This window comes from Cryptotermes secundus, unplaced genomic scaffold, assembly GCF_002891405.2.
Source record: "Cryptotermes secundus unplaced genomic scaffold, Csec_1.0 scaffold758, whole genome shotgun sequence".
Classification (NCBI taxonomy): Eukaryota; Metazoa; Arthropoda; class Insecta; order Blattodea; family Kalotermitidae; genus Cryptotermes; species Cryptotermes secundus.
The window spans coordinates 148,041-166,840 of NW_019718625.1; the positions used below are offsets into that span (position 1 = coordinate 148,041).

Genomic DNA, 18,800 nt, shown 5'->3' on the forward strand with positions numbered 1-18,800 from the left:
TATCTGTTTTCGCATTTGTACCTTGGGCCATGGCCATAAGTACCAAGAAGAACAATTGCCTCAGGTACGCGGGTACGACATTCTAATTTGAGGTTCGTTTTAGCATTTACTGTTATGGACAGACAAGCTTGGTAAACATCACATTAAATTCATAAAATTATAAATAAATTATGAGTTAATTTTTAATAATTTCCCATACTTTTTCGTCCAGAAATTCAGAACTGCTGCTAAGTATATGTATAACAGAAGCTGTGAAATGTACATAATTGCTAAAACTCCAATGGATTGATGCCGTCTGCTACTGCCTGGCACGGAACAAAGCCCTGGCTATTGTGACACCAGTCTCTAAGCACTAGAATAGAAAGTTCCCTCTCGCAATGCAGACAGATAAGATGGGTGGCCCAGGTACAAGGGCCTCCCCTACTTACGTGTATATATATAGAGGCATTATCATTATATTGTTAATGTTATGTGTTGCAGCACATCACTTACAACGTGATCCGGCGCGCCATCTTCTGCTTGTGGTTCGCGGTCCTCGTGTTAGTGTGCCTGCCCTTCACTGGGTTCGGGCGTTACTATGACAGTGGCTGTGTCCGCTACAGGGACGCTACCGTGACAGTGGACATAGTGTACGCTTACCTGTTCTTCGTGTTCGGTAAGTGAATCCCAAGATCGGAGTAAAAACAAATTCGTAGAGCATAAGTGACAATCTTATTCTTACACAGTGTCATCATATTTATCTCAGCCCTCTCCTTCCTTGTCTTCTGTTTGTCATTTTAATATTGAGCCTCATAATTTATATTGTGGTCTTTTTGCATGGTACAGCATAGATCAGCAGCTGGTTACCAATATTTTCGAAGAACCTGCAGCCTCTTTCATCAAGGTTGTAGTCTCATGGAGGCAGAGGGTTCGCCCGAATCCCAATGACCAGTTACCAGGCTATCAAGTGTTATAACGGGAATGACCACAATGTAATTCATCAGCCCCGTAAAAAGTTCAGATCGCCTATTCTTCATTATGAACTTCGTCTCTTTCACTTCTTCACTTTAATCGTTTCTATGTATTCATCATCTTTACCATCTTACTATCTTTTCCCTTCATATTCTTCTAAGAGTCATTCTTTGATCTCCTTTGCTTCTCCTTTGGCTTGTGCTTCATATTAACATCTTCACTCCCCTAACTTTACTTCCAAAATTGATAATGATTGTTTGATGCTGCATCAGACTGTCGCAAGATCTACAACATCAAAATTAAATACGGGAAACCGCAAAACATTCAGCTATTCGCCGGGCAGGATTCGAATTGGCGATAACAGCATTGAAACACTTGAGAACCACATGGAACTCATGTTAATGTAAGGACACTGAGGAAAGTTACGATGTCCTGGGAATGTAGCTCGGATATGGAACAAAATATTGATATGACAACTACTTCGAAAACTTATAAGGGCATGAATCTTAGCGAAGGAAGAAGGAACTGGCTCCAGATTGTACGCAGTGGCGGAGTATTTTCACAGCTGTCTTGTTCAAGTTAATTAACTGGCTCATCTATGGAGAACTAAAGATATTACACTTGGGCAAAACGAGACAGGTTCTGCAGGTTAAGGAGAACTTTATACCAACAGAGAAAGAACACAGCTCGGGATAACCATTTATTTATGTTAATTTTAACTGTTGTTAGGAGCCGGGATACTGTAGTCATTATAGCGACTGGCTAGGGGCTGGACGGCAAAGGGGTCGGATTTCGAGTCCCAATAATTTCAAGAATTTTCTCTTCTCCACGTCGTCCACACCGGGTTTGGGATCCACCCAGCCACCTATATAATGGGTAAAAGGGGCTCTTTCCCCGGGCGTAAGTTGGCAGGGAAGTCAGTTTTGTTTTACGTTTTTATACGAAAATTTAATTTCAATTAAAGTTTAAAAAATGTATTAACAATATTATATTGCTAAAGGGACTATCGAAATAGAAAAGACTGATTCTCTCATTAGTCTCATAAGGAAGTACTCTTCGTCTCAGCATACTCTTCGTGAGGCCAAGGCACATAATGCAGTCCTCTTGCGTAAGGCCATATCGATACACCCCTGTCCATGGAATAAGATGAAACTGACAGAATGAATACAAATGAAGGGACGAAATGAACGCGAATTGGTGCGGAGAGTAATTATAAACTAAAGCCCTAGGTAGGGGCTTACTCTTACAGAAAAAGCATGTAAAAGGGATACACTTATTCCCGCTTTTCAGCAGTACTACGAACTAATTTCAGAATCTGTGCACTACATAAGTATCGTGTTCAAATCTCAAATAGTTTCTTGACCTTGGAAAACTTAAGACACTGAGGTGGGTGTTAATAAATTTTGGGAAACTGTTAGAGAGAATATCAAAATTCCTGCCAAAGAGAGTCTGTATTATTATGAACTGAAGAAGCATAAGCCATGGTTCGGCGATGGATGCTCAAAATTATTAGACCAAAGTAAACAAACTAAACTGCAGTGGTTACAGGTTCCAAGCTAGTTAAATGGGGATAATCTGAACAATAAAAGACGTGAAATCAGCAGGCATTTCAGGAACAAAAAGAGGGAATATCTGAAAGACAAAATTGATGAGCTTGCAATGAACAGTAGGAACCAGAATATTAGAGACCTGTATGGAGGAATAAATGACTTTAAGAAGGGTTACCAGCCTAGCAGTAACTTAGTGAAGGATGAGAATGGTGATCTGCTTGCAGATTCCCACAACATTTTGAATGGGTGGAGGAACTACTTCTCTCGGTTATAGAATGTACATAGGGTCAGTGCTGTTAGGCAGACAGAAATCCATACAGCTGAGCCGTTAGTACCTGATCCTAGACTTTTTGAGATTGAAAGTGCTATTGCAAAATTGAAACGATATAAATCACCAGGTAGTGGTCGAATTCCGGCAGTACTTATACAAGCAGAAGGTGAAATATTATGTTCTAATATCCATAAGCTAATTGATTCCATTTGCAATAAGGGTCATTCCATGTGAAGTCATCCAGTTAAGTCGCTCGACCATTTCTTAAAAAATAATATATTGTGTACACTTATTTCTACATATTTTCATACTTCAAAAAATCTTTAAAAAATGTAATACGTTCGGTTCTCCCAGTACAGACGTTTTTATATGCGAAAAAACGCGTTTCCTGCTGAAATGGAAGTTTGCGTTATCTTCTATATCTCGAAAGTTATTGATGCTAGAAACTCCAATAAAAAACTGATTTGTTCCGCATGATATGAACTATAATTCATTTTATTAAAAGCTTTTACTCAGCTCACTTCCTCTAGGTCTAATTAAGCTTGAAATTCGCAAATCGATTTTGAAATAAAAGCTATTTTTGACTTTCAAAAACCAATGGGAGGGGGAAAGAATCAGATCTGTGGTTTCTACCCTTTGTTGTTGTCTACATGGGAAATATAATCATGCAGTTTTGAACCCCGTATCTATTTTCCAAAGTTGTCCAGGAACTTCCAAACTTAGTTCTGGGCCCAAAATCGCCCATATTTAACTCATATCTCTGGTGGGAAAACTCTGAAAATTTTGAAATTATAGCAAATAATGCTCTATTCAAGAGTAAATTGGAGTTAAAATTACAACTTCGAGATTCTACTAAGAGCACTTTGAATTTTTCCAAAAAATCAACACCTCAACAATTGGCTTACCTTCATCCAGTGGCATTAGTGGTTCTTTATTCGGTATAAAAACGATAGATTTATCTTTTGTCATTCCGAGCAGTAAGCACAGGCCTGAGACATCATTTTCATGCCTGTACTTACCGCTCGGAATAACATGTTATCAACAATCGCTCCTGGAAAATAGATACGGGGTTTAAAATTATGTAATTATATTCCCCATGTAGGCAACAACAATGAGCAGAATTTGCAGATCTGATACTTTCCCCCTCCCATTGATTTTGAAAGTCAAAAATAGCTTTTATTTCAAAATCAATTTGCGAATTTCAAGCTTAATTAGACCTAGAGGAAGTGAGTTGAGTAAAATCATGCAGTAATGTGAATTGTAGTCCATATCATGAGGAACAAATTAGTTTTTTCATTGGGGTCTCTAGCTTCAATAGTTATCGAGATATATAGAAGATAAGGCAAACCTCCATTTCAGCCTAAAACGCGTTTTTTCACATTACAAAAACGGCTGTACCGGGAGAACCGAACAGATTAAAACAATTAAAGTATTTTTGAAGTATGAATATATGTAGAGATAAGTGTACAAAATATTTTTTTAAGGTCGAGCGACCTATCTGCATGACATCGCATGGAATGGCCCATAAGGAAAAATTGCCGGATCAGTGGAAGGAGTTTATTATTGTACCAGTTCACGAGAAGGGTGATAAAACTAACTGTAGTTATTATCGGGGGATATTTCTGCTATCAACTTCATACAAAATGTTATCAACATTCTCATCTCAAGGTTAAGTCCATATATATCGATGAAATTATTGGGGGTAATCAGTGTGGGTTTCGACTTAACAGATCAACTACAGATCAGACTCTAGCATTCGTCAGATACTGGAGAAAAAATGGGAGTACAATAACAGCACATCAGCTATTCGTAGACTTCAAGAAAGCCTATGATTCAGTCGAATGAATGAATGATTCATTCATGATTCACTTAGGAGGGAAGTATTGTACAATATTATGATAGAATTTGGGTACCCATGAAACTGGTTAGGCTGATTAATATGATTTTGAATTGTTTCNAATATGAGTTTAAACGAAACATATAGTAAAGTTCGTATAGGTAAATATTTGTCTGATAAACTTCCTATCCATAATGGTCTAAAACAAAGATATGCTTTATCGCCACTCCTTTTCAACTTTGCCGTAGAATATGTCATTAGGAAGGTCCAGGAAAAGGAAGTAATGCTGATATTAAACGGGACACATCAGCTGTTGGTCTGTCCCGATGACTTCAATCTGCTAGATGATAATGAGATACCATAATGGAAAATAAAAAACCTTATTTGACACAAGTAAGGAGGTTGGTCTAGAAGTAAACACAGAGAGAACTAAGTATATGTTGCTGTCTCGTCACCAAAATGCAGGGCAAAATCATGACATAAAGATAAGAAACAGATATTTTGAAAATGTGGCACAGTTCAGATATTTGGGAACGATGACAACAAAACAAAACCTGATTCAGGAGGAAATTAAGAGGAGATTGAACTCGGGTAATGCTTGTTAACATTCAGTCCAGAACCTTTTGTCTTCTCGTCTGCTGTCCAAAAGCGTAAGAATTAGAATACACCAAATTATAATTTTGCCTGTGATTCTGCACGGGTTTGAAATTTGATATCTGTCATTAAAGGAGGAACATAGACTGAGGGTGTTTGAGAACAGGGTGTTGACGAGAATATTTGGACCGAAGAGAGGTGAACAGACAGGAGGCTGGAGAAAACTGCATAATGAGGAGCTTCATAACTTGTACTCTTCTCCAAGTATAATTAGAATGCTCAAGTCGAGGAGGATGAGGTGGGCAGGTAATGTACCACGAATGGTAAAGAAGAGGAATTTATATAGGATATTGGTGGCAAGTCTCTGACATTAAGTGAGGAGCACAGACTGAGGGTAACACAGAATTACAGGGTTTTTGGACTTTCCATCATCCGGAATTCTAGGTAACAGAGGACACTCTAGGTAATAGAGGACACGACGTTTCGGAAACTGGATCGGTTTCCGTCTTAAGGTGAGAGAGGAAGACACGTACTCAATTTGACCCCTTAGAATGATTTAATCTCAATCACTGCTTCAACTGAATAAGTGTCTTCCTTTCTCACCTGAAGACGGAAAGAGATCCAGTTTCCGAAACGTCGTGTCCTCTATTACCTAGAGTGTCCTCTGTTACCTACAATTCCGGATGATGGAAAAAGTCCAAATCCCAGTAATTCTGTGCGTCATCCACCACCGTCAAAATCCTTTAGAATCAACAGACAGAGTGTTTGAGAACAGGGTAAGTTAAAAAAGTAAAGCTATCCCTATAACAGGCCTTGAAGGCCCATAGTGTTGTGAGACGTTGAGGGTCCTACATTATCTAGACAATCGGCTCAAAGATGGCGGTAAGGTTTTCAGCCCTATGCGCCGGCCGCGCTTGATTTTTCCTTGGCACTTCAGCACCAGTGGGCCTAGGCCTACCTCCATGAACCTCTCCGTTCACTTCGGTTTTTCTAGATCTTACACAATCGTTAGGACTCCTTGGACGGATGATCAGCTCGTCGCAAGGCCTCTACTTGTACACAAACACAGAAAAACGCACACACACAAACTAAACATCCATGCCCTGAGTGGGATTCGAAACCACGATCCCGGTTTCCAAGTGAGCGAAGCCAGTACATGCCTTAGACCGCTCGGCTACCGTGAATGGTCGGCCGCGCTTTACTCCCCAGGAAAATTATTTAATTAATTCCTAGTACTCATTTCTGTTAGAGGCTGAGTCGACCCCAGGGTCATAGTGCGGCTGGAAGGATTAGGTCAATTGAAAAAAATTCAATGATCTCATCGGGACTTGAACCCGCGACCTTCCGGCTGGTAGCATAGTCCCTCAACCAACTACGCTACCGCATGCCCCTTGATAACAGGGTGTTGAGGAGAATATTTGGACCGAAGAGGGATGAAGTGACAGGAGGCTGGAGAAAGCTACATAATGAGGAGGTTTATAACTTGTACTCTTCTCCAAATATAATTAAAATGATCAAGTCAAAAAGGATGAATTTGGCAGGGCACTTATCACGATTGGGGGAGAAGAGGAATTTATATAGGATATTGGTGGGAAAGCAAGAAGGAAAGAAACCTCTGGGAAGACCAAGACGTATGTGGGTGGACAATATTAAAATGGATCATAGAGAGGTAGGCTGGGATGGTATGGATTGGATTGATATGGCTCAAGGTAGAGACCAGTGAACACGGTGATGAACCTTCGGGTTCCATAAAATGCTGGGAATTTCTTGAGTAGCTGCACAACTGGCAGCTTCTCAAGAAGGGATCAGCTCCGTGAGTTAGGACTGCACTACATATCGTTTCCTTGTATAACATGCAGAAAATTTCTTTCCTGGGTTCTAACCAAGCAAACGTTAGCTTTATTTATCAAAATAATGACCCGCATGCAGCATTCCGAAAATGCCCCATCCTCTCCGACCTAGTTTCGTGTCAAATTGGAAGGGTCGTACCACAAAATTGGGTAGGTTTGCTCAGCTGCTTTTCATTCTAGTTTACAAATAATATACAGTTGCAGAGATGATGTTATGTCCATCTTGCTTGCATGAAGCGGAAAGTATCAGAGTGTGTGAAAGTAACATGAAGCTACTGAAGAGACTTAACGAGATACACGTACAGACAAAATGCACATCGTCTCGCTGAAAACACCAAAAACAAATTAAGCAGGATCCCGCGAAATAACGCATCGTTCAAACAGCGCCAACGCCCACCCGAATTCTGAAATCATATATTTAGCTCAGTCGGTATAGCGACGGGCTGAAGACTGGACGGGTGGGGTTCGAGTCCATGTAGGGCAAGAGATTTTTATCATCTCTATAACGTTCAGACAAGCACTGAAGCTCATAGACAACTCTTTCCTCGGGGATAAAGCAGCTGCAGCTTGAAGCTGAGCACTCACCTACAACTAGTGCTGAGGTCAAGAATGGTGGAATTATACTTCCACTGCCCCATACATCTTCTTGGAAGCACAAAGTAATCTTTACCTTTTGTACGTTTATGAATGCAATGGTTGCTCATCTCATTGGTTGGTTCTCTTTTGTTCTTTCTGTGTGAGTGTGTGTCATCTTCATACAGGGACGTGCCGTATACTGCCTAATGATGATCAATAATGACAAGTTAGAAGGATATGAAAGGAAGTGGTTGTGGGCTATTTTAAGGCTCTGTCTTCACCCTTGCTTGCCCAGAGACAAAAGTTTATGTGGCATGCATTAAAATTGCATTTAAGGTTTAACTTTTCCATTAGAGTGCACGTGACTTTAAGTGCATACTTGAATGAATGAATGAATGTATGAGGGGTAGGCCTGCTCGGCCCTTGCACCTAAACCTCAATGGTCCATTGTGCTACCCTTTTTTAATTATTCCCTCAGCAACCCCACGCTTCGGATGAAGTGCAGGATTTTGGACGTGGGGGTGTCAAAATAGTCACTTGGTTCCATACAGTACTGACCCAAGTGACGTAATCTTAAATAATCTAAAGCCTCACATTCACACAGGATGTGTGTGGCTGTTTCATTTTCTATCTGACACCTCTCACAAGTGGGACTATCACTTAGTCCCAGTTTGAACAGGTGTCCTTTGAGGTGACAGTGTCCTGTAAGTAGTCCTACCAGCCATCGTAGCTGGTTCCTGTTGAGCTTCAACAGTTCCTTCGCTCTTTTAGCGGAAGGTCCTCGTATGAGTCTCTTTGCTTGCCTGAGTCCAGTTAAGGATTTCCAGTAATTCTTATGTTTTATGTTAGTCCAGTCCCTGATTGCCTGTTTGGCAACTCCTAGAGAGATGCCACAGGCTGGTTCAGGTCCTATGAACGGACGTTCAGCTCCAATTTTAGCTAATTGGTTTGCTGCTTCATTTCCAGCAATACCCTCATGTCCGGCACCCATGCTCGTATCAGTTGTACCCTGTTATGTTTGGCCAGTTCCAAGAGGGTTTGGTGGCAATCCCAGACCAATTTTGAACTAATCTGGTGTTTGTCAAGTGCTTTAAGTGCAGCTTGGCTGTCAGATAGAATGTAGATGTTCCTATTTTTGTAGTTCCTATCTAAATTCTCCATAATACATGCTTTAATGGCATATACTTCTGCCTGTAATACTGTCGCATACAGCCCAAGGCTGAAACTAAGTTTCTGCCTCATGCCATGGCAGTAAACACCAGCTCCAATGCCCTTATTTGTCTTGGAACCATCTGTATACCAGATCAGTCCCCCTTTTCTATTGGGTCGAAACCCGTCCTTCCATTCACTCCTGTCAGGAAATCTTTCCATGAAGGGTTTTTCATATACATGTCTCAGTATTATTTTGTCAGACCCAATTTGTAATATGGGTTCTTTTTTCATGTCCTGAGTCATGTATGCATGGCCAAAATCATCAGATCTAGGTTTCCATTGTCCACTGCACTGGAGACAGTAAATTCCTGCCCTGGCCTCTGCATCCAACTGTACATACAGTGGGGGGAGCCCATGGAGTATCTCTAGTGCAGCTGTTGGAGATGTTCGAAATGCTCCTCTGATACCTAAGCAAGGAAACCTTTTCCAATTTGCTAAGTTCAGTCTTGCTTGTCTTGAATTTAACTCTGGGCCACCATACTATGGCACCATAAGTAATTATGGGTCTCACAACCGCAGTGTATATCCAATGTATAACGTGTGGCTGCAGTCCCCAAGTTTTACCAAACATGCTTCTGCATGTCCAAAAAGCCTTATAGGCTTTGTTAATTACTTTGCCCAGCTGCTTTTTCCATGCCAGTCCCTTGTCTAATTATAGACCAAGGTACTGTCTTATTGAAGAGAGTCGGTTCCTTAAGACCCTTTATATTTCTCTTCATAGTAAACGGTATAATTACCGTCTTATTGGGATTGATGGAAAGACCTGTTCTTTCACACCATCGTTGGACCATGTACAGAGCTGTTTGAAGACGCTCTGATACGGTCGAGAGGAATTTTCCATTTATGAGGATTGCTATGTCATCAGCATATCCTACTGTATAATACCCATCATCATTAAGTCCCCACAGGAGATCGTCGACGACCAGACTCCACAGCAGAGGCGAAAGTACGCCCCCCTACAGACATCCCCTACACGTGGACGCCCCCAGGATTTCTCCTGATAATGTAGCAGCTATGATTCTGCTTTCCAGCATAGCATTGATCCATCTGCATATTGCAGGCTCTATGCCATGCCTTCCAGCAGCCTGTTTGTTCTCTTTCACTAGCAGGTCTCAGGTGTTCAGCCCATTCGAGCCTTTTCACCTTTATGAATCTAATAATATCTGATTCATTAAATAGTTTGTGTAGCTCAAGGTTGTACCTCTTCCTCCATGTCCCATTTTCTTCCACTGGACCAAAAATATATCTGAAGATGCTCATTTCAAAGATACCTAACAGTCTTCCATCTGATCTTGACATTGACCAGGTCTCAGAAGCATACAGCAGCACTGGTCGTACAAATACTTAGTACGTTATCATTTTGGTTTCCTTGGGTACTGACTGAGACTTCAGTTGTTTCTTAAGCCCATGGAGACATCTATTCGCCGAGAGTATACGCTTTCTTATTTCATCACTGACGTCATATTGACAATTAACCTCTGATCCAATGTAAGTGAGGCTATGTACAACCTCAAATTTACATGAACCATTTCTATATGTGCATTTTATTTTGATTAATTTTCAGATGCATCTTTTCCTTCTGCCCTTTCCAAATTAACAGAACCTTCTTTCATAGCTTTTGGTTTTCTTCCAATTATGTGGATGTCACCTGCAAATGCCAAAATTTGAACTGACTTACAAAAGCTACTTCCTCTTATGTCAATGTCTGCGTCTGTAATTACGTTATCCAATGCGAAAGAGAAGGCATGCTAGGGAATCCCCTTGTCGAACTCCGTTTCTAGTAATTGTAAGGCTGACAACTTTTCTGGATCTTACTTTGGCATTGAATGTCTCTCATAGTAGCTCTGACAAAGACAATTAACTTTCGTGTATGGGCATCTCTTTCATTGCCATGAAGATATTGTCGCGTATCGGGCGTATGACGCGACAAATAACTTCACGCCGTATTTTATATAGCGAATTTTATTTCACATTCGCACTTACAATCACCCAAATTACAGATTTACGATTACTGCTATCTGCAGTATCACAAATAGTACATTCCAAATGCCACAATACAACTGACTGGTTGCTGGCTAACTCGGAACTAACTCGGAGGTAGCTCGAGGACTCACTCGGCGGTAGCTCCAGGACTAACTCGTAGGTAGCTGCCTTGAGAACTGACTGTGAATAGCCTTCGCTGCTCCTTATGTAGCCTCGATCGGACAATACGGAAAACGGCCACGTAATAGGCACCCTTGTTGCCTGGCGCTGTGTTGCTAGTAACGCTAGCGGTAGTAACCGCTGTTACTACCGTAACAATCCTGTTGCGTCACCGTTATGTTACCGTGCGGAGGAGGGGGAGGGGAGCGCTGACTCACCCGCCGTGTCACTGCTGGTGGGGGGGTTCTCCTTTGCGCAACATGTCACACTATTATCTGTATCTATCCTGTCATGAACCGATCGGAAGTCAATGAAAAGACAATATGTTCCAAATTCAAATTCATTACATTTTTCGAAGACATGGCACATAGTGAAAATCTGATTGGTGGTTGATCTTACTTCTCGAAATCCACAGTGGTACTCTCCAATTGTTCCTTCCACAAAGGAGGAAAGTCTTTTAAATAAAACGTTTGAAAAAAAAGATACGCAATGCATAACAGACTAATTCCTCTATAGTTAGAGCATACAATGATATCGCCTTTCTTATGTAGACGTTGAAACCGTGCAACCGTTGTCTGTCAGAATTCATATTGGTGAAGGGTGGATATTCAATAAAGGAAGTAAAGTGAAGTTTTAGATTCAAAGCTTCACTCAGTCTTAATGCTGGTACTACTTACTCATGGAGATGAGCCCTTCTGGAGGAGCCGCCAATTCTGCAGCTACTCAAGAATTTCCCAGCATTTTATGGAATCCGAAGGTTCATTACCGTGTTCATAAGAGCCCTCCACTGGTCGTTACTGCCCGTCGAGTATCCCATAACTGCACTGAATAAGACTTCTCTTCCGAGACTAACTCACAATTGACCCAAATCTTCAAAGGCAAATTCAAGTCAAAGTCACATTCCTCTCATTACCACGTGTTTATTACTGTTTGACGGTTACGGTCTTGTTTTTGTGGGACGCCCTCTCTGACGATAAGACGGGCAGGTCTTTTGTATATTCTGCTGGTCCTTGCCAGCGCAGTCATTTTCGGGTCCGAGAACCTTGGGACCCACGACCTATTTTACAGTCTCAGATTGAGACTTCTTCCTCGTCGCCTCCTACGGCTCGCAGGGTCACGGTGTAGGTATTCGATCCAGCCTCCATACTGTTTGGACTAAGCTCTAAACGTTATCCTGCTTATAACACCCTCGGCAAGGACCGCGTAGAAAACACCGTTCACTCTTGTGCTCCAGTCGTTTCCGTGTGAGCGTTTTGTCTGCGAACACGTTATTCAGTAACGGCTGCGTATAATTGTTTATTAAGAATCTGCTTCCTAGCAACGGATGTTGTTTCGTTGTATGTTCAGCGGTCGTTACCCAGTAACGGCTCTACACGCTACACGCTCTATACATGATTAGAGCAGCAGCTTTCCATCTTCAGAATTTAGGCACTGGCATTTCCTTCATATAAGATATAACCGATATTTAGTCGTCTAGAAAAGCAGTGGTATTTGATCTTTTTCGACGCAGTGGTTAAACCACGTCAAATGTAGTGGTTATACTGCCACGGCTTTGTTCATCTTGAAGCAGGCAGTGACCCTCCAGTACCGCTAGTTACCGCTCCGTGACATCACTTAGATCCGGCCTTCAATAATATTTGTACCGTTCTGCTGCAGGCACGCTGCTGTGTGTGTGCATCGTGCTGTGCAACCTGGCTGTGATCAGGGTGCTGTGTCACGTGGGGTGTAGAGGCACCCGCAGGAAACTCCTGGGACGTCGGATCAGCCGGAACTCCAGCCGCACTCGCTCCGTGTCCAGCGGCAGCAGTAACACCGCCGGCGTACTCACCAATGGAGGAGGCGACGTCACTTACTACAACGCCTCAACCCCAGAGGAACTCGCGTTCGCACGCCTCATGGCCGTTCTCTGCGTCGCATTCGTGGTCTGCTGGATGCCACAAATGGTACGTGAAGGTTCTTTCTGCGCATAAGCGATATGATCAATCCTTTTGATGTTACATGAGATTAATGTAGTATAAATTTCTTGTTTTTTTGTACATAATCTCCTTGGTGTCATAAACATGACTCTGATTGATAATGAGCCCGTAATGATTATAATTAATAAATACTCGACAGTCGAGGTTCCATTTACTTATATTTTCAAAAAAGAAGATATTTTAAAGTAGGCACTGAACGAGAATCTCATTTGCAGCATGGGAAGTGCTAATGGATCTGTTTGGTTTAAATTTGACTCAGATGCACCAGTCATTCAGAAATTTAAACAAATCAAATCAAAGCTTAAAAGTTAAGAGTTCATCTATTCAAGATACTCCGTGTCTAAGGGAACACAAAGTTGTATCGCCGTTTTCTCAAAAACCACCATTGAAAATTAATCAAATCTAGTTCAGTTTACACCTCCAAAAAATTGTTCCAAGACCCATTTCAATATCATTCTCGCATATTTGGCTAAAAAAAGCTTATTTTATACTCTCCCCTTATGTTTATTAACATTTTAAGACACTGTGGTTATTTTGATGTGACATGACTACTTCAACATTGCACGTTGCCTGGAAACGGTTCCATAAACAAGCAAGCTATCGTTAGGCAACGGCTCGCCAACGCATCAGCAACAATGAATGAACTGCTGGAATCGGTGTTTTCTACGCAGTCCAGCTAGAGGTTATGTAACGAGGAAAGATCCATGAAAGAAGAAAAATCTTTGTCGTGAATCTTGAGGAGACTGAAGCCAGGAATGACTGTGCTGGCGAAGGCTAGCAGAAATTTAACGACAGATCAACACGGTTATAGTTACTTCTAGTTAGGCGTTATATTAATGTTCGGTAAATCCAGTTACCAATCCAAACCCCGTGTCTAGTGACAATATTGTGACGTGCGGCCTAAAAGCCCAACCTGCGTACCTGCTGGCCGGAGCTTCGCAGGGCGCATGCCCGTGGTAACGAGAAACACGCCGTTACTCTAGAGCTATTGGAGATATATCCGTGGTAACGACACTCTAAACAGACTGTTTACACATGACAAACAGAAATCTTCAAGGAGGTGAATCCTATCCCAGACACCTAGCAGGGATAAAGGAAGAGCTGTTGAGAAACCCTCAGTTCAGGGTTCTGAAGTAAAGGCAGAGCTAAGGAGTGAAGTCGGAGAGAACACAGAAAGTGTGTGACCTGTTATAAATGTATATAATTGTGATACGGACGTCAAAAAATCCTAATCATCAAATCTAAAATCCACAATTATTAGTCACGTGACATGTGACAATATGTAACACCTGCTTTAACATTCGGAAACTCTCAGTTCTGCGGTGAAGGTGAAGCGTAAGCATTAGCGATTAGCCCATTTACCTGAGCAACGCAAACCGACTGCGCATTGCAGCGGGGAAACCGTGTTTTGTGTACTGTGAGAACCTAATCTCTCTCTCTCTCTCTCTCTCTATATATATATATATATACAGGATTTCTCTGGAGTTTATATATATATATATATATACAGGATTTCTCTAGAGTGTGGTGCCATACTTCAGTAGCGCACTGAGAGTTCCCTATAGAACAACTTTGAAATAGGATCCCATGTCCGCAAACGTAATATAGCAGCGCTAGGGCGGCATTTAGTATCATTTTGTTTAAACTTGGCGCCTCAATGTCGAAGAGCATGCACAGGCATATTACCCCCTCCAAACTCTTTAGACTCACCTGCTAGAGTAGATGCTGGAATTGGCGCCCTCCATTTTCAATGCATGCGTTACATCTACGAAAGAAACTTTTGTGCACCCTTTCAAATATTCCAGGTGTCTCACGGGTCCGTCACATGCAACAAGTATTCTGGCCAACAAATCGAATTCATTATCCACAGGCGTGTCGTAGATCAGGCTTTTCACATGGCCCCAGACGAAATAGTCCACAGGTGTCAAGTCTGGGGATCTGGGTGGCCAAGGCACTGGGCCTCCTCTTCCTATCCAACGACCATGAAAAGCAGCATCCAGGTAAGTCGGAAGGATACGTTCCAGGAACACCTTGTAAAAGGGCCCATTGAGTCGCGGTGGTAGGAGGAAAGGCCCAATCAAGTGACCGCCAATGATGCCAGCCCAGACATTGACAGAAAATTGCGTCTGGTGGTAACCAACTATAGTAACATTGGGATTTTCGTCAGCCCAAACGTGGCTGTTTCGACAGTTGAACCAGCCATCCCATGTAAACTGTGCTTCGTCTGTGAAGAACACGTGATTCAGGAAGTTGGGCTGATATAAACACTGGTTCAGTATCCACTGACAGAATTGAACTCGTGGTACGAAGTCAGCTGGACCTACGTCGTGTACTCGCGTTGGATGATACGGATAAAGCTGTTGGTCGTGCACGATCCTCCAAACACTTGATTTTGATGTCCGCACAATCTAGGCAATGGCACGAGTGCTGGTGGATGGCTGTTCCTGTATGCAATGCAGTTGGACATTGAGGGGCCAAGTTTAAACGAAATAATTTTAAATGCCGCCCTAGCGCTGCTATTTTACATTTGCGGACATGGCATCCTATTTCAAAGTTATTCTATGGGGAACCCTCAGTGCGCTCCTGAAGTATGACACCAAACTCCTGGGACACCCTGTATTACTTGGGTGATCTCGCCGTTCGGTTAGTTCTACGTATCTTATATCGTATCGACGTACATCAAACATCTCAATGAGATCTACATTTTGTATCACGTGTCCACTCTAGTGATCGTTAAAATAGACCATACAAACGTAACTGTGAATTGTGTACGTAGTAATCTATGTCAGCCAGAAATTGAAACATTTAAAGGGGTCTAGTATTTATAAGACGTTTTCCAGAAATTTCTTGTTTTCTAGATCAGAGATTTCCAAAGCTGGTTTCGCGACATTCTGGTGTGTCACTTGAAGTCTCGAAAAAATTCACAAATAGTCTTTATTATTTTATTTTATTGCATTTACTTTATTTCTTGTTGCAGTTGGTGTGGCAGGCAAAGCTGGGGGATGCTTTTATTTCTGTACGCAAGCAAAAAAAACAATTTTCGTGGCTTGTAGTCCGCAAGCGAACTATACCGAACGAGCGACCGCCGCTTGTCGGAGAAGTTAGTGCCAAATTTAGAGGATAGAGGGTGTCACTTGGTCAGCGCAATGGCTCCCCACGGCTATTGAATTAAAATTTCCTAGATCGGAGCCGCCATTTCCTTGAAATAGCTCCTCAGTTATCATCACGAGGCTGAGTGGATCCCGTTTCAGACCCACTACTTCTCAGAGTATCTGGTAGTGCCGGAAATCGAACCCGGACCTCTAGATATGTAGCCAGGAACTCTGACCACTAGACCACAGAGGCGGTCTTTGTTTCTGTACACACCGTTAAATTGTATAATAGGAAGTATATCGTGACAGTCGATTTATACTAGGCTGTTTTATCGACCGCATGGTGTTGCCGGCAGCCAGTCGCGACTCATCCCCTTCCTCGCACTCAACCGCTGCTCTCATTGCTGTTTAATTTTAGAATGGTTTGGTGTGTTTCTGCATTGCGAACAGAGGCTGGAACAGTTGGGTTTACAGACTAAGCCTCCCATTCGGATGATTAGTGTTAGTGTGTGTTTACGTACTTGCAGAAGTTGGTTTGCGCGTGTTATCGTTGTTCTTAATACCCGGTTTTGCGCAAACTAGCATACAAGTGTAAGACAAAACCAAAAATTGGTACATTTAATAAAAGAAAAAAAGTTCTGAATGTGAAAATGACGAACGATCGATCGATCGATCAGATGCAGCTCCCGTTGTATCAGTGATGGGACCGTGGGTATTAATGTGAACATAGCATGTTCGCCTTCGTCAAGCTGCAATTGTTGTGTCGTAATAATTGCAATCATTTATTTCGTCACTTTTCCACGAAACACGGCCACATATCATCTATAGATTACTTCTGCAAAATTATAAAAACTAAACGAAAGAAATTTACTGCATTTATGAAGGAAAAGAAATTTAAGGTTTCTAACAAACCTGGTTGTTGAAATAACTGACAAAAGCATGCAACCACATTGTGCACAATAGACCACTGTAGGTCGCGGTGCAAGGGCCGAGGAGGCCCACCCCTTATACATTCATGCAACCACATTCAACTGGCGAGCGAACCATAATTCCAACATGTGTAATAGTGCTAACAGTGTTCCGCTCTGGATATAAGTCCGCATTGAAAATTCCTCCAGATGACAATAAGATCTGTGCACGTACCCAAGGTATGTCTGAAAATATTGAAGGTTATGTAGCAATGTAGACAGAAAAATCGATTGATATGACTTGCGTGGACTTGCGTAGCATTTGTTCAGAAAGGAAAGATTATTGAGCCATGCCTATGTTGCCAAGAAGTTGTAATGAACACAAGAAAAGAAGACACATTTTAAATGATTACACGAAATATGTGAATTTATCGTCGATTAATGCGTTCGAATATGCATAAATGATACATCATCAGTGACAGCGCTTGTGAAAGGTGTGATTCTAACAAAAAACTTAATGGAAAAAATATTAGATACTTATTGTTTTCATTACAGTTAAACTCTGATTGCAAAAAACTTTGAAGATCATTTAAAATCGAATTTGGTGACGACAGTGAAACGGTACATTTCTTTCAGGGCAGGTCCCTTAAATCACGCTGCATCAATGTGAAGAATTTGAGCTAATAACAAAAGAAAAAAGAAACAAAGGAAAATTTATTTTTCCCACTGTTGCACGATGATTGCCCAGGGCCGCTTATTGTACCGCGTGTAAGAGCTGAAACCCCCATTGATGCAGTATTATGAAGAAGAAATACAAATAAATTTGTATTTGCTTCAAAATCAGCTTTGAAGCAAGAAATCGGCCGGCCTCTGTAACATTTTCGAAATTCTAGGCAAAAGAAAGGTCAGTATGCTAGGAAAATGTGAACAGATTTGAACATGGACTGACAAACTTAGAGCACTGAAGTACAAAAATATACTCGTATCTGGAACAGAAAATCGAATGATGAAAATTTGAAATATTTCCAGGAACATCCGATTTCAGGTTAAAATCGGATAAAAAGACTTGTTTTGCAATTACCTAACCCCCTTACCGGGAAAATTAGACAAATGACTTCTCGGTTTGAAAATTTCAGAGTATGAATAGATAAGATATTCGTTCGCTTCGACTGAAATTAACAGTTTATCCCTACAAGAGAAAGAAGGGCCTGCGGAACAAAGAAACAACACCGGAACAGCTATCTAGACTGATTTGGATTTCAGCTCAAGAGGAATAATATAACTTAACTAAACAAATCATTGAAAATGTTGCAGTTTTCTGCTGCATGTGTTTATGAAGGTGGGTGTGCAGCCGTGGAGAAGATGAAAATATTCAAACGAGCAATTCTGAAAATGCTGAACAAAGAAAAACGTTTGAGCTTATTAGACGTTAGCCCGAATATTTAAGAACTCTGATATTCCCATCAAGCGCATCCATCTCATTAGTGGTAAATGTAAATTGTCTGCTTGCACCCACTCGATCATTCAGTGGTGTTGAGTAGCTCAGTCATGGAAGGAATACGGCGATGACCACATTTCTCAAATAAGTTAACGTCTTGAAGAAAGCAGTCTTCTCGGATGTGGCGTCGTGCAGAAATTGTGGTAACCGACGTGTCGGAGGAACGTATCGCCTTCATCTTCAGGGTAGAAGACAAGAAGAAATCCGCGAGCGAACCAGCAGAGCAGGTGCAACAGACTGAGTCCAGTCGAGTAAACACAGCTGTATAAGAGAAGGAGAGAAGGAGTGTGGCTACATAGGCAAATAGTAGAGAGGGGGAGAGGAAAGGTCTGGTGGAATGGCC

The 18,800-nt window shown here is 41.7% G+C and overlaps 1 protein-coding gene across 1 annotated transcript in view; it reads left to right on the forward strand.

Moving 5' to 3' along the window:
- The window catches only part of LOC111862483 (prostaglandin E2 receptor EP4 subtype), a 157,211-nt gene that overhangs the window by 125,039 nt on the left and 13,372 nt on the right, over positions 1 to 18,800 (forward strand). The window contains exons 2-3 of the mRNA XM_023847950.2: positions 481 to 655; positions 12,640 to 12,926. Of these exons, the coding sequence (XP_023703718.1) occupies positions 481 to 655; positions 12,640 to 12,926 (462 nt within the window). The remainder of the gene's footprint in view (positions 1 to 480; positions 656 to 12,639; positions 12,927 to 18,800) is intronic.